The sequence below is a fragment of the Kryptolebias marmoratus genome, linkage group LG20, assembly GCF_001649575.2.
Source record: "Kryptolebias marmoratus isolate JLee-2015 linkage group LG20, ASM164957v2, whole genome shotgun sequence".
Taxonomy (NCBI): Eukaryota; Metazoa; Chordata; class Actinopteri; order Cyprinodontiformes; family Rivulidae; genus Kryptolebias; species Kryptolebias marmoratus.
Genome location: NC_051449.1, coordinates 22,951,371 through 22,968,207, shown reverse-complemented (window position 1 = coordinate 22,968,207; position 16,837 = coordinate 22,951,371). Strand labels below are relative to the sequence as shown.

At 39.4% G+C, this 16,837-nt stretch overlaps 1 protein-coding gene across 3 annotated transcripts in view; it reads left to right on the top strand.

Annotated features, from left to right (window-relative positions):
* st3gal3b (ST3 beta-galactoside alpha-2,3-sialyltransferase 3b) overlaps positions 1-16,837 on the top strand; it is a 79,574-nt gene that overhangs the window by 50,958 nt on the left and 11,779 nt on the right. For all 3 annotated transcript variants that reach the window (XM_037981840.1, XM_017430760.3, XM_037981841.1), the window contains 2 exons: positions 9,896-10,042; positions 15,152-15,298. In XM_037981840.1, the coding sequence (XP_037837768.1) occupies positions 9,896-10,042; positions 15,152-15,298 (294 nt within the window). The remainder of the gene's footprint in view (positions 1-9,895; positions 10,043-15,151; positions 15,299-16,837) is intronic.

Sequence of the window (16,837 nt, the reverse complement as noted above, 5' to 3'; positions counted from 1 at the left end):
CTTTTCACAAGATTCTAATTTTCTGATATGATGAATTTGAGATTTTCATTTGTTGTCATTTGTAATCATCAAAATTAAACGAAATAAACATTTGAAATATATGAGTTTGTATGTAATGTATGAATATAATATACAAGTTTCACTTTATAAATGGAATTACTGAAATCAATCTACTTTTTCATGATATTCTAATTTTATGACCAGCACCTGTATGTGAAACACATTTCTTTAAATAATGCTAGACCTTTTAAGTGTATTATATTTTTATGTAGAGTACTTTTACGTGTTACAGTAGGTGATCAGATGGACTGGTCGGTTTTTTTGAGTTGGACATCAGAATGTCTTCGGGACCCTTCAGATGTCACCTGTTCTTTCCCACAGAGACTAAGCTGTCCAGGGGTCCCAAAGGCTAACACGGTTGTCAAATGTTTGTACTGTTTTTTCATGTTTGCTGTCATGGGAGTGCAGAGACCAGGCTTTCACACACCAAATAACCTCAGAGGCAGGAACTGAAAAACCACTGCGACCTCAGTGGGGGCAGAGCTTGTGGAATGTGTTAAGAGATGTATCGGCAAGTGCTTCAGATTCCTGGCGAACAAAGGAGTCGAATAACCAAAGATGTTCCGAATTTCACCGCTTTTGATCTCACCAACCGTAATCCCCCCTGCTGTGCACCTGACCTTTTCATTCTCTCTGAAAATGTTCCTCTTCATTGGAGCACGTAGGTGGTGAGAACCTGCACCTTGTAAACTCAAAGACTCGACGTGCTAAAGATCACCACACAACCTTAATTGGGGATTGTTCACAGTTCGGGGCAGCCGTTTTTGGTTTTTAAATTGCTCAAAGTCGACCTTCCGGAATCCAGTCCTCCTCATTTGAGTTATCCACTTCATAAACATCCAACACAACCACATCCTCACCCAGTTGTTTATGGGACTGAAGAACCCAAATAGAAGCAATCCGTGTGACGGCTGCCTATCAGGAAAGGAAGCACATCGCCATTCCAGATGTATTATGAGATTATTGTGGAGAAAATCAAAAGTAGGCCCTGACTTTGAAAACAGACACATGCTGGGTCTGTTGACAAGATGTTTTAGCTTCACTCCTTGTGGTTGTCATGATTGTGAGGTTTGTTTGTGTTAGCTTGGATTAAGGGGCTTTAAAGCCACCTGTAGTAACCAATATATGTGAAACAACACGGTTTTTTCTTTCCCCGCCATGTTTGAGTCCCAAACACCGCTGCTACAACTTTCACTCATCCCCCCCTGGAGCTTTAAATGGAGCTATCTGCTTTATTCGACACAGGAGGGACATTTTAGTTTAAACCGGAGTCGGGTTTCATTGGCTTCTGCTTCAAGCCACAAAAAAACGAAACCATGCTGAAAACTATAAAAGCAAGGCTCAAAACAGTTCTGTTTCCTATTTAGGCATTTTATGTTTGTTTTGGGAAGCGTACTTTTAAATTTATGTGACAGGAAAAGGATACATTGCATCATGTGTTTACCTAGGTTCATTATCGCCCGCAACCAAAAGGCGACAGCAGAGGGATAATGTTTTTACTCGTGTCTGTCTGTGCACGCATGTCTTCGTCTGTTGGCAAAAGATCTCATAAACCACTGGACAGATTTGAATGAATGCTCAGAAAGTAATCACTGGGTGTACATTTACAGATAATTAACTTTTGGAGCCGGTTCGTTTTGAGATGGCCACTATAGCTAAAACAAAAATGGTTCTAATTCAGTCAGTCTCATAGATATTGAGCTAAAAAGTTGGATGTTGTAGTTGCTGAAAGTCATTTACAACACACTCTTAGTGTGAGATCTCACGATATTGCATGAGATTGCGCTTATTGTTGTGGAGGTTTGTCCAAAATGGCTACCAGTCAGTCATCTTCTAACATAAGATGATCTTAGTCTAAAACACTGACATGAAAAGCGGTGGCGATATGCACTCTTTCAAGGAATACTAGATATTTAAGAAGTTCACAATCATTTTGACTTTGTATATTTTATAACATAATTTTTTTTATTTTTTTTGTGCTTATCCTTCAGTGTTATTCCATCTACATCACTTATTCCATCTGTTTGATCCCTGGCTTTTCTCTACTCTTAGTAGGTTTTCTCCTCAACCTGTGAGATTGTCTTCATCTAATCCTTTGCTTTAAGCTCTTCTTATTTAATGGTTTGTGTAGCTGTGATTTCTCATGCAGCTTTGAGATCACAAGACAAATACACTTAGCCTTTACAAAGCTTCAGCTCTTGATGACAACACTGGCATAGAGAAGCTCAGGTGTTTTTATGTACTCTGACATGGGCAGAAACGGTATGTTTGCAAGTTTCTGGCTCATACAAACAAAGTTTTTTCACTTGAGTGACACCACTTTCAGATTTATGTTAACAGTTTTGGGGTAAAATGCTTTGACTGTTACAAGTACTGAATAATAGTTTTTTAAACAATCATTCCTTTTGTAAAGGCACACAGGCAATTTTACCCTCAGCTTTTCCAAGGCTCACTTGTTCCAAACCAAAGATTCATGTAATTGGCACTTTCCCATCAGTTAGTGTTTTGTTTTGTTTTGTTTTTTTCCTCTTGTTACTTTGCACGAGATGTAAGGAGCAATGAAGTGGTGCAACAGCTTAAGGTTTGTAGACAAGTTGGCTAATTATGGGTGCCATTGGTCTGTTTTGTTCTCTTATGTAAAAGAGCAAATTTCAGTTATGTAAACTATAGGACTAGAAACTTCAATAATTCCTTTAAACATTGTGCCATATGCTACAATCATCTCTAATTTCTATGGTGCAAATACACTCTTTAAAAAGTTCAAAGTTGGAAAGTAATAGGAAGTAAGAGGCAGTCACCATATTTTAACTGGTTGGTTGTTATATTCATGGTTTTCAAGCTGTGGTACAGGTACCACTTATGATACTCAGGAGAAGAAATTCTATTTACAAGCTAAAAACATACATTACAGCAAATAACCATCATAACCTGAACTGTGATGTAAAGATTAAAAGCAAAAATAACCAAAAGAATGAGTGGTTCAAGCAAATTACATTCCATGTTCTAAATGTTAAACAAAAGTGTAAAGTAGAATATTTTGAGAACCCCTGAGGAAACTGGAGCAGACATTAACCGACTTGCTAGCTGCTACTCAAGAAGCTCAGGTGAAGTCTCTATACGACCTGCCAGCAACAAAAGGTAAAAAACAGAGAATTGGATTGAGCTTACCTCAAATTTGTGTTCAGTTGTTGTGGGGCAGAACAAGAGCCAAAACTGCAATGTATGTGGTGATATTTTACCACAATGATTGCACGAACTATCATATCTTAATTCACACCCTTCAAATTGGGTTAGTGGTGGGGGTTTGGTTAGTTTATGTTTGATCTGAATATAACCTTGTAAGCTTGTATCACTGTTTTTAGTGTCGGTCTTATAGTTGGAGAGCTTAGTGTTGTTTAGCTTAGTTTGAGAACCACTGTTTTATACAGTCTAATTATCCTCATTGACTCCTAATGTTAGAATTGTTAAGTGCGAGTAGTTTTGGTGATTTTTGCTTGTTTTCAACTGCAACTGAAGGATACTTCATAGATGAGAAGGGTTATTTCCCAAACATTTCTCATATATCCACTTTTACAATTAGAATCATGATGGTTATCTTAACAACAAAACATACAAAGAGAAATAAATTGTTGTTCATACTGACTCAAACACTAACAGCCTAGTTACAGTGGGACTGTTGGGGCTTTGTTGTTCTATTTGTAATGTCCAAAGACAGAAAGGAGGCGGAAGTTGATGTGGTTCTGAGTCAGCAGCACTCTTTGTCAGAGATGGAGCAAATAGTGGATGGCACCGAATATATCCTGAACATTTAGACTATGGTACCACTCTCCTCACATTTTCATCTTCCCACAATGAAATATTTCAAATTCAGGTTGTATCAGTTATTCTGACGGCATCAGGGAAATCTGCTGTATTTATGAGGTTTTCTGAACCCGAGAAGTGAGAAGAAAAAGTACGACACAATGTCATGTGCAAAAAGTGTTTGTAGGATCAGTTTGCTTGAAGAAGACTGTGGCTGACCCAAATCATCACTACTGCATTGTTGCCTTTTCTGCTGCCAAATATTTTAACACAGTGACCACTGTCATTTTAACATTGTCAGATGTGTAATCATATCTCAAAGATCAGTCATGAACATGACCCTTGCACAATCCAATTTGTAACAGTTTATTAATCTAGTTCATATATTATGTCATCCTCTCCACTCTTACACATTTTTCACCTTAAGGTTGAACCCATTAAGCCCCACAGTCTTTGTACAGGGGGCAGAATTGCACTTCTGGTTTACTACTTCTGGTAATGTATGGTCTATTATTTAACGTAGACGTGCATGGTATTCAGAGAAATGTCAGAATCTTGGCTAAAACCTAATAAAAATCCTTTCTACAATCACCAAACTCAGTTAAAACCACAAGCAATTAAATTAGCAAGTAAACAAATTGTGCAAAATGACGTAAACACAAAACTTGGCTGTTCACCCTGCGGCATGTACGCAACCAACCAATGTGTCTGCTGAAAGCAGACATCTCACAGATCTCCAGAGGGAAAAAAATTCTCTCTTTTTTTTCCTGTGTTCCATCCTCATTTTGTGTGAAACAACTGCATCTGCTGTGATGCTTACACTTCTGACGAAATCTCACAAGCATTAGCTTTATTTTGATACCAGGATGGTTTCAGCAGAGTTTGTAATTGCGGAGAAATACTTAATTCATTTTAGGCATGTTATTTTCGAGCAGGAACCTCAGAAAAGCTGCAGGGACCTAACAGGCTAAGAAGTGTTGAGATGCTTTAAGAATAAATTGTCTTTACTCAGATCCCCTCTTTTGTTTTGTTTTTTGGAAAAACCAGCAATTCTAAGAATTTTTTTCACAATTGGCCACTTAGAGAAACTTTTCGCATTTGGAATTTTTATGAATCCAGCCTCAGATCTTTTATGAGCAATAAGAAAACCTGAACATTCCTGAAGTTCAACCATCAATAAAACCAACAATAAATTCTCATCAGAATATTTACATTTTAGTTTGAGGTTGGCAGTTTTTTTTTTTACGTTGCATCACCTGTAATCCTTCAGTAATTTTAAGTTCTTCTGACTGAGTTTTGTTGACATTTCTGTAGTTTTATTTCATTGCATTGCAAATAATTAACACTCCCCTTTTGTGATTGTTTTAACAGGTGCTTTATTGGAGCACACAGCCTTGTGCACACATTTAAATCTAATGATCCAGCCCAATTTAACCACAAAGCTATTGCAGGATAAGAGGAAACAGTCATTTCCTCTCCAACTATAACCCATCCACGGTCCAACCATTCAAAGTTACACATTTCAGTTCACCTTTGATCATGTCTGTCAGTGCTTGATGAGTAAAGAACATTCTGTAACTTCCTGTCCATGTTTGAATGCCACTATTGCAACAGTTTATCTTGACAAACTTTAAACTTAGCAAAATAAGATTTAAATTATTTGTTTATCTTAACACTCACCTGTCCTTAATGCACATTTTGTTACTAAATCTTGGACACAAACACAACATCTCAGCTGGTGTCATTTTGTTTTTTCTGTAGTTGTTTGAGGGCTAAATCCTCAGCTTCTCAGCACCCTGTGGGAGGTTTCAGTTGACTTTTTAATGTAAGCAACTTCCCACATTCCTTAACTTAATAACAGCACCCACAACCCCCTCCTTCATAACAGCCCTGAATCCTTCCATGCTAATTGCTCTTACATTTCTCAAAGCCACCTGTACTTGTCTGAAAATCTTCAAAAAGATCCCCACCCTATGACATTTATGTTTGTATACATGTTAGGTCATTGCTCTGTAAAGCGAGGGGTGTGTGTTATGTGTCATGAGCCTCTCTTCTTCCTAGAATAAAGAAAAAAAGCATTACTTTCTTTATTCAGTGCACACAGACGTGCACACATCCAAACAGCTCCGCTAAATAGATTCCTGGCAAACATAAGCTGTGTTGACAGGAGAGATAAGCTGCTGTTCCTGTTGCAGCTTGCTGAAGGCACAGAGCAGGCCTCACTTTCAAAAAGAGCCGCCACAAAGTCAGCAGACTTGTTGCTACTGCATCTACCAACACACACTTATACACACACACACACACATTTAAACAGAGTTATGCATCGCTATATCAAAAGTGGCACGGTGGGTGCTAGACTGTTTGAACAGGTGATTCCCATTTACATCTGCAGACCCTATTGCTTTATGCCTTTAGGAATTCCCACTGTCAGTCAGTCAAGAACACACAGCTAGTTTGTAGCATGTTTGTTTACTTTTACTGTAATATGTGGCCATGTTCCTGTTATTTTTCATGTATATGGAGTAGGTGCTCTCTTTCCTTTGGGGTCATGGAATAGTTATCAAGCTGTTGATGTGGTTTCCCGATTCACTTCTTGAACAGCTATATGACTGCAATTCCTTAATTTTTAAAAGAAAATTGTCATCGTACACCAAATTGGAGGGGCACATAAATGACATAATGAAGATGGATGAAGTGACTCTTTTGAATTCCATTGTCCAAAATTGAAGCAAAAATATCTGTTTATTTATTTATTTTTGTGAGTGTTTGTATATTGGTATGTACTTTGAGGAGGTAGAATCTGAGGACTTAGGGAAAGTCAAGTCTAATAACATGGCAGAGGTCATTGAGATAGTTAAAAAAAAATCTTCCTGGTGGCGGGGCGCCAAGGCGAATGAGATTTGTCCAGAGATACTGAAGGTTCTGGACGTTGTGGGGTTATCATGAAAACATCATGGGACAACACCTGCAGAATGGCAGGCCAGGGTGGTGGTTCCCATTTTTGAAAAAGGGGGACCGGAGAGTGTTTTCCAATTATTTAGGGATCACACCTCTCAGCCACCTTGGGAAAGTTTACAACAGGGTGTTGGAAGGGAGGCTCCGACCAATCATTGAACCTCAGATTCAGGAGAGGCATTGTGGATTTCATCCCGTCCAAGGAACGGTTAACCAGATTATTACCTTTATAGGGTAGCTAAGGGGGTCGTGGAAGTTTGACTCGTCATTCTAAATGTGTTTTGTGGATCTGGAAAAGGCTTGTGATTGCATTCCCTGAAGAATTCTGTAAGGTAGAGGTAGGGGTTCACTGTGGGGGTATGGGGTGCCAAGGTCAGTTTTAAAGTCTAACTAGTTCCTGTGTAACCAAACCAAGAGCTTTGTCTGCATTCTTAGCACAAAGTTGAGCTTGTTCTCAGTGCAGATTAGATCCTGTCTGTGATGTTCATGAACAGGATTTCAAGGTGCGGTCATGGAGAGAAGGGTGTCTGGTTTGGGAACTTCAGAGTCTTGTCTCTGTCTCTGGCATATGATGTAGTTCTGTTGGCACCTTTAGACTGTAACCTGCAGTGCACAGTGCACTGGGATGGTTTATGGCTGAGTGTGAAGTGGCTCGGATGAGAATCAGCTCCCTTTAGGTCCAAGACCATGGTTCTCAACCAGAAATGAGTGGAATGCTCCCTCCAGGTCAGGGATGAGAGCCTTAGGTAGAGGAGTTCAAGTATCTGGTACTCTTGTTTACAAGTGATGGTAGTGTGGAGCAGGAGATGACATGACGAATCAGGGCCTCATCTGCAATAATGAGAGCATTGCTTTGGTTTCTCGTGGTGAAGAATGAGTGGAGTTGAAAGGCAAAGCTCTCAATTTATTAGTCTATCTACATTGCAACTCTCACCTATAGTCATGAGGTTTGGATCGTGACTAAAAGATCAAGATCCCGGACACAAGTTGCTCCAAGCTCTTTCCTTCGAGAGGAGCTTGGAGTCAGGCTGCTACTCCTTTGCATCAATAGAAGTCAGTTGAGGTGGTTTGGGCATCTGATAAGGATGCGAAGTAGTAACAATACTATGACCTTCAATACATTAGAGGATAAGCTGGCAATGTATCTTGAGGTGTGATGTAGTGATGGCAGGTGGTCTGTGTGACCAGCTGGCCATTAAATTTAGAATGGGAGATATTTGATGCACATTTTATGCGTAGCGCTCCACATCAGTGCCACTGAGGTACACTCAATTCCTCCTATGGTGCCATGGTACCGGTTTCATTTATACAAGCTCACATTGTCACAGGATGTCCCAGGCTCAATTGGTGATTTATGGCTACAACTTTGCAGTTATGTTTGTACCATCAAGTCCATTCATTGTGAAAAATTAAAATATGAGTTGCCACTTACAAACATGGATACAACTGCTGGTACTCTTTCACAATAATAAAAAAACAACATAAAAAGCACACAACTAATTTGACCTTCAAAAAATCTTTTTTTTTTTTTGTTTATCACTAAATAAAGGCTTGCAAATATAATGTACATTAAATATTTGCTTTTAACTGAATCGCTAGATTCACAAGACACCTCAGTCCAAGACTTAGACGCCTTCTGGCTGCCTTTGTGTGATTTCTGAATGGGGCGAGGGGGTTTGAAACCAGCCCATCCCTGAGACAATGTAGTACCAGAGACAAAATAGTCATCATGTAAAAAGGTCATCTGGTTTAGTGGCTCAATGTGGTGATGTGTGATATGTGCGACCACCCGTTTGTGACATTAATCAACAAATTTAAAACAGATTTATTGCCGAGGGAAGATCAGTGATGACACCCAGCAACTTTTCACACCAAGCTGCCACCACCCACCTCTGGGATTTCAAAGCCAAAACAATATAGGATGTATTCATTTTAGATGATAATTTTTATGAAAGATGCTACTTTTTACTGAAAAGGAAGCATTGTTTTAATGAGCTGTAAGGGCACCAATGAATTTACCTGCATCTTTATTTTTACCACAAAGGCCATGCAGTTGAGCAGGGAAACTGTGAGTTACCACTTGGTTGTAGAGCCAAGAGGTGGAATTGGAATTAAGCCAAAGCGTAATCTTGTCTTTAGAGTTTAGGAGGTCAAGATTGGTTATTGAATTACACTTTGAAGGCATTTTTCTTTCTGTGAGTGTCTCATTTCCGTGACATCCAGTGGGTGTTGTTTTAGAACAGAGTTAAACAAGTGTTTCGTTAGCACGACATGACCTGATTCAGGTGGTGTCGCTGGCCCGTCTGACAGGTTGTCCTAGCGATTGATGATGATTGCCCTGTGTAAAAAGACCTGGGGCCTTTCAGAACACCCTGAGGTCAGGGAGGGGTTTTGAACCATTTCCTTTCCAATGCCTTATTTAAGTGCAGATGTTAGCCAGCAGTACAGTTTGAAGTTGTGTGATTTCCAAGCTGCACATCTTCTAACATATAAAGAAACTTAATATTATTTCAGTTTGAATCATAAATTTGTTGTTCAGGATGAAGGATTTATTGAAATTGATATTTCTTCACAGTGCTTTCATTTCTTTAGCTGTTTGACTATATACACATTTAATATAACTGTACTTAATTTATGTTGAGATTTTGGTTGAATAAACAGCAGTGTAACTGAGAGATTAATTTTGTTAAACATCAGTTAAACCTTGAAGATACTTTCTGCATGGCTCCAAAGCAGCTGCAGTCCTCACAGACTGTTACTTTTTTCTTTTTTTGACAGGTCATTATAACTGATGCCCTGTTGGCAACCTTACTTTAACCACTAAAGGCCAAAAAGCCATTTCCTTAATGAATAGTAGAAAGGGTCTGGCTCGCGGTTGGTGACTGTTTTATGTTAGAGTTGGAAAAGATAATCCCACTTTAATGTTTGCTTGATAAACTTCACTTAGCTGTTCCAGGTGAAGATGTCGTGTCAGTTTTCTATTATGTCTCTTGCAAAATCAAAACTTAGTCTACCTCTGATGTTAAAGATGACTGACATACAATGTTCTGTCTTCTCTGTTTCCTTTTTGACTCTCAAGAGGGGCTTGGATGGTTTCTGGAAGTCTGTAGCCCACCGTGTGCCTCGGGAGCCAACGGAGCTGAGAATCCTCAATCCCTTCTTTATCCAAGAGGCTGCATTCCAGTTTATAGGCCTGCCATTCAACAATGGATTAATGGGCAAAGGGGTAAGATGTTACTCAGCTCTACAGTGTTGTCATTTACACCTCTTTTTAATTGGATTCTTTAAATACTTAGGGGTTTAAAATAATTAACTAAGAATAGGATTAGCCATAACATTGTTTCTAATATTGAATTGATCCTGATTTTTCTGCCAAAACCCCAGACCGCTGGTCTTCTGAAGGCCTTCTGATGTGTCTGACCACAAGCTGTCATTAGTAGATCCTTTAAAGTGATGTTATCTCCAGTTTGAAGATTCAAGGTGAAATTCTCATGAGGTACTCGAGCTAAAAGCTTCTCAATGCAAGATTCATAAAGAACATCAAACAACTCTAACTGAACAATGTCTGTGTTGCTAATTCCAGAAAAAGTCATATTGTTTTTGCTTTAATAATCCCTCATTTTTAGTGTGTTTCTAGTTTTTGGTTTGGGATTAGACAGAGTCGCAGCTGAGCAGTAAAAACATACATCAAACAGCCATTCTGCATGCAATTGCACATAGCAATACAGACATTGTACAACTGAGAAAATAGAGACAAAGTAAACAACTGTCTCATGCCAAGAAGACAAGGTCAGGCCCCACCCAAACGGAAACATTTTTTTGTGAATGTGCAAATTATTTTTTAATTGTTTCAATCTTGCACACAAACAGCGTTTCAGGAGCTAAGTGTTTGTTTTTTTTTTGGTTTGTTTTTTTGAAACTGAATTCCAGAGCAGGACATTTTTTAAAAGCCACCCTTGCATTTTCGTGTGAAAGGTCTAAACACAATTTTTTTTATAACTATGACATCATAGCCCTACCTCTAACCTTCAAATACCGTATTACTTCAATGATCAGACAAGGCTGATGACCAGTGAATTGCCATCCCTGAAATTATCCAAAAATCATCTCTGTTGTATACAGGATGTATAGGAAACTATTATATACATTTTAATATTTTATTGTATGTGATTCTTATTATTTCATTGTTTCATTATTTTATGTATCCTATTTTTAATCTACTTTCCCCCTCTTTTATTCAGCTGTTATTTTCTCTCAGGGGCTTCTTTTTAAAAACTTTGGATTTCCGAGGACTAATAGAAAGTTTGACATGACTTTTAGTAAACACTGCACTTTGTTGGTCTTGTAGTTTAATGCGGCACATAGTTGAGGTTCCTCTTTATCATCAGTCCACATAAAGAATTTTTCTTGTTTTTGTAGTCACCATCCTTGTCTTTTTAATCTTGTTGTGTTTACAGTTGAAATCCTAGGACTTTACAGTATAAAATATACAGTCTGTGGTTCAGATGCAGTCTACCCAACCAGGGTAAATGGGGCCATATTTAAAAGAATATTTTTAGAAATGATCAAATAAAATGTTGGGAGGAAAATGTTCCTGTGGGGACCTTTTTATATAGAAAAGATTTGCTTTTTAATGCTCCCTGCTTTGAGAAGCTTTTAGCTCAACTCCCTTCTGAGAATGTCTTCCTGAATCTCCAAACTGGGATTGTCCTGACTGCTACAACTCAACCCTACTTAATTAAAAAAAAATGAATATACCTGTAAGTCATGTGAGTTGCTTGCTGAGCCCTCCAAGGATTGGACTTATTTGTCCAACAAATCCCACTAATGTTCCTTCTGGTCAGCATGGACAGCCTGACTGCGTTGCAGCCCCATACACAAAAAACTGTGATGAAAAACTCTGATAAGTTTGTCTGCAATTAGACCTACAGAAGCTCCTTTGTTGGATCAAACAACACAGGCCAGCCTTCGCTCCTCACATGGATCACTGAGCCTTGGCCACACCATGACCCTGTCACTAGTTCTACTTTTTTCCCCCTCCCTAAACCACCTTTGGGAGGTCCTGACCACTGCAGACTGGGAACTTCCACAAGAGATGCACCTGCGAAGACCCAGTGGTGTAGCCATTACAGCTTGGTACTTTTGCTGCTTTGTACCCACTTACATGCAGAATGTTCTATTTTTCTCTACCCCTGTCAGTAATCATAGTGTTATGGCTGATCACACAGATAACACAGTTTGATTAAATAGCTCTGACTGTGTTTGTTTGGACTTAAATTTGTATATTTTGGATTGTGAAACATATTCCTTACAGCCCCTCTGCATTGTGCCCCACTTTTGCAACACTCCTTCTATTCAGGAACTATAACAGGACAAAAAAATGTTGCGTAATTTCTGGTTTCTGGAGTCATTTAAAAACTTCTGCTTTATTTTATGCAAGTCAAATGTCTCACTTACTCAAAGAGGTTCTGATCAGGGGTCTGCAAACTATTTACTTCATTTGAAGTAAAGCCTTTGGTTCCTCATCTCACTGTTGCAGTGTACCTGCTGCACTTTACAAATTAAAAGAGAGAAAAATTACATTAAGAACCTTATTACCTGCTTCAAGCCTTGTACAGACTGGTTTCTCCAAAATAAGATCTTTGTTTGGAACTCGTTTAACTCAATCTGAGGACCTTTCAGTAGGTCTTGACCTGATTTATAATCACCTGTTATTGAAAGGTCAAGGTGGACAATAATGTTTTGTTTGTTTGTTTTTTCTTACAGATATTGAGCCAAAATTTGTTGTGGTAGTAGCTGAGAGAGATTCTCAACACTTATTCTGAGTGCTAACAGATTGTGTGAGATCTTTGTTTAAAAATTTGCTGTTAACTATGTGAAGTCAATTCTGTTTCTTAGCAAAATATTTCATAAATCACTGGATGGATTTTAATAAAACCTTTTGGAAATAATCATTGGATGTACATCTACAACTGATCACCTTTTTGAAGTTGATCCATCTCAAGATGGCTGTCATGACTCATCGACATTAGCCAACTTGAAAATGGCTTTAACTTAGTTGATTTTTATTGAGATTAAGCTAAAATTTGATGTGGAAGTAAGTCCATTACAACATACTCTGAGCGTGACATCTTGCAACATTGCATGAGGTTGTCCATGAAGTATTTCCAAGGTTTGACCAAAACAGCTACAACTCAGTTACAACATAAGATGATGTGAGTCTCAAACTCTGCCATGAAATGTAACGAGCGATATGCATTCTTTCAAGAAACTCTAGCCCAAAGAACAAAGAATTTGTTTTCTAAGAAACAAGCAGCGTACAAAGCAGAATCACAAACTGTTCTTCAGAGTTTTAGTAAATAACTGTTTGTGTGTGTGCATGTGTATACATTTGAAAATGTTCATTCTTCGTTTGTATTGTTTTGAAAGCAGAGGGGGAACATTGTTAGAAAAATAGAGGTGACATGAGGAGTGTATCACTCTAAGACTGCCCTCTGGGGCCACCAGAACTCCTCTGCATGAACTCCAATCTGCAACACGTGTTGAACATGTGTGTGTGTGTGTGTGTGTCATACAGAGAGGGTTTGTGGCTGTATGTTTGTGTTGCTGTGTCATGCAGTGCAGGCTGTGGAGCAGCAGGACTTGGCACATCCTTTCCTTAGAACACTTCAGTCTTCCACTCTGACCCCTGTAGTGTGTGTTTATGTGTATGGAAATTAATGAGATCTGTTTGTTAAACTGGTGTTTATGTTGAGTGTGCACGGGTGCTTGTGTGTAAAATAATCTGCATTGGAACACGCAGTAGGAGGTTCGCCAGCTGCTGGTTCAGCTCCACCTACCCTGAGGGCTGCAAATCAGGGTAATGATTTAAATGGGGCCTCCTTCGACACTCGCCTCTCCACCTGCATTTTTTTCTTCCCCCCAACACCGCTTCTCTTTCCTCTCTTTTTCTGCAACATCCACACGTGCAATCACATACACAGAGCCCCTGTACACCTCAGATTTCTCGCCGCCCAGGGCGTTTAGGAAGCCCAGTTCAACCCTGTAGATCACTGTGCAGCAGTCGAATCTGCAGGGGTCGCATCTTAGAGGTAATGGCTAATCACCAGGCACTCAAAGTCAGTTAGCAGCCATTGAGCAGAACAAAGCCAGAAGTACACAGGAGGAACCAATGCATGTTTTCACTGCCTGATTATGGCAAAAACTCAGTCATGATTTTTCAGTCATTATAGAAATCCTAGAAACGTAAAGCTTTATTGGTCTTTGGAAAGGACCTTTCTGTTCTCAGTCAGTTTCTGAGTTTAAATCAAACTTTTTCCATCTTTTTGCTTTGCATTAGGAGTGAGTTGTGAGTGAGCACTGAAGACTGACTGCTAAAACATTAAAAGGCTTCACTAGAATCATGTCACAAGACCGAACTTGTTTTTATAAATGTTGTAAGCCATAATTGTAATTGAAAATCCAATGGTTGCAACTGCACTGTCATTAAAGCAAATGTGGTTATGTGGTTGATACGGTTTGTTGGTTAACAGGATTTATGGACAAGTTTGCATAAAGACTGTGACAGAATTAAAGCTTGTACCAAAACACAAGTAGTAAGCTTTCGATGACAATCCAACAAGGTTGGAATAAGGCCACAGAAGAAAAAAAACTGAAGATCTGATTTAGCTTGTTTTCCAGTTTTGACATTAAAGAATTAATGCTGAGATTAAAGTCACATTGTTTAAAGAAAAAAGCCTAAATGTTATTTAGAAAAAAAATCACAATATTGTTCACAAAAAAGTAGCTGTAGAAGGTCATCTTTCAAGACTAAACCAAAGAACATGAACCCCATTGTTCTCTTGAACCAAACTGTATTTGTTCTGTTTTTTGTTACTGTATGTGAGGAGGTACTGTATGTGAGGATTATGGATGTGCTTCTACTGGGTTAACTACAAAATACCATGTCATATTTTAGTTGAACCAGCTCCATGTGCAGTTTGCTACTCCTGCTGCAGCGGGACTCACAGAACTTGTTTTATTCCTTTATAATAATAGTCTCAAACATTGAGTGTTGACTTCTAAATACACTCAGAGTTCCTTAATTATTATTATTTCATTTTTTAGGATGCAATATTAGTTTTACTGAAAAACAATAATGGCAGATATTTTCATAAGCTTCAGATGTTTTAAGTTTTTCTCGGTCAGCACTCGTACATGTTGGTATTCTCCAGTTGAGTCTTGAAAGACAACTTTTTTCTTAACATTGTAATTTTTTTTCTTTGAGTGCCCCTAATACTCTGTTGTACAGTCCACATTTATTTATTTAATTTACTGAATATTTGATCTATTGCAGAACATTCCAACTTTGGGAACAGTTGCTATAACGATGGCGCTGCACAACTGTGACGAGGTGGCAGTGGCGGGTTTTGGCTACGACATGTCTGCACCTCATGCACCTCTGCACTACTACGAGAATATCAAGATGTCTGCTATTAGAGAGGTGAGCGTTTGAATACCAGTGCCTTTTTTTTAAGTTTATTTTTTTCATGATAGTTGTTCCAATTACTAGTTTTAATAAGGTAATTAATAATGGTAAGACAGCTTATTGCTTTGGAGGACATGTTTTTGCTTCTTTTTATCTACTCTGGCCTTAAAGAAAGAACTAAAGACAAAATCTTAAAGCTGAACTACAATCAAATCTAAAAAAAAATAACACTTCATGTTTGTTATTTAGTCAAACACATCCACACAACGATCCAGGGACCCATTTTTTGACCTAAAAGTTAAATAAACGGTTCTTAGCATTTTAGTTAATAATTTCCGAAGTGGGTGATTTGTCGGGCGGAGTTCATGACATGCGCTGTGCCACGGCCGGCCAAGAACGCCAAAACTGTCCGGTTGTTTATTAGTGGAAATGGAAGAAGAAGCCTTTTTTGAACACAAAAAAATGCCTGAAGACTGTGGGAGTAATGAATATAACACCATACCAGTATGAACCTGAACCGACGTCTGGATCTCTGGAATCAGATGAAAACTCTTCCGATTTGGATTCTGATGATCACCAGGACCATCATGGCCAACAAACCAACGTGCATAACGACTGAGTTGGGAACGTGCAACAGTGAGAACTGATTACCCCCAGATCATTGCCTTGACATCAGTACACGACACAGTACATGACACCTCAGATCAACATAAAGACGGCAGGAGAGAGCTAATATTGCTAACTTGAAGCTAACAGTGCTAACCGGATGCTAACATTACCGCACATCAGATTAGCGTTTATGAACTCTCACACCAGAGTAAACTAATCAAGAGCAGGTTTGTTTAATCACACATGGATAGTTTATATTTTTTCCTCAATAACAAACTGCTCTGAATCACAAACTGATCTCAGGCTGTCGGCCTGTAAGCAGCTCATACCGAGGAGTTTTTTTAACCACCTCGGTGGCCTCAGCACCGGAGATTGGAGAGCCTGACCCGAAGTCCCCAGGCTCCGCCTCCTCAATGGGAGACGTGCCGGTGGGATTGAGGAGGTCTTCGAAGTATTCCGCCCACCGACCCACAACATCCCGAGTCAAGGTCAGCGACCATCCGAGCCGCATGCCGCTTGGACTGCTGGTACCTGTCAGCTGCTTCTTGAGTCCCACAGGCCAAGAAGGCCCGATAAGACTCCTTCTTCAGCCTGACAGCATCCCTCACCGCTGTTGTCCACCAGCGGGTTCAAGGGTTGCCGCCGCAACAGGCACCAACTACCTTGCGGCCACAGCTCCGATAAGCCGCCTCAGAGCCAACTCACCACCAGGTTGTGGTCAGTTGACAGCTCCGCCCCTCTCTTCACCCGAGTGTCCAAAACATGCGGCCGCAGATCAGATGAAACGACAACGAAGTCGATCATTGAACTGCGACCTAGGGTGTCCTGGTGCCAAGAGCACATATGGACACCCTTATATTTGAACATGGTGTTCGTTATGGACAATCCATGACGAGCACAGAAGTCCAACAACAGAACACCACTCGGTGTCAGATCAGGGGACGC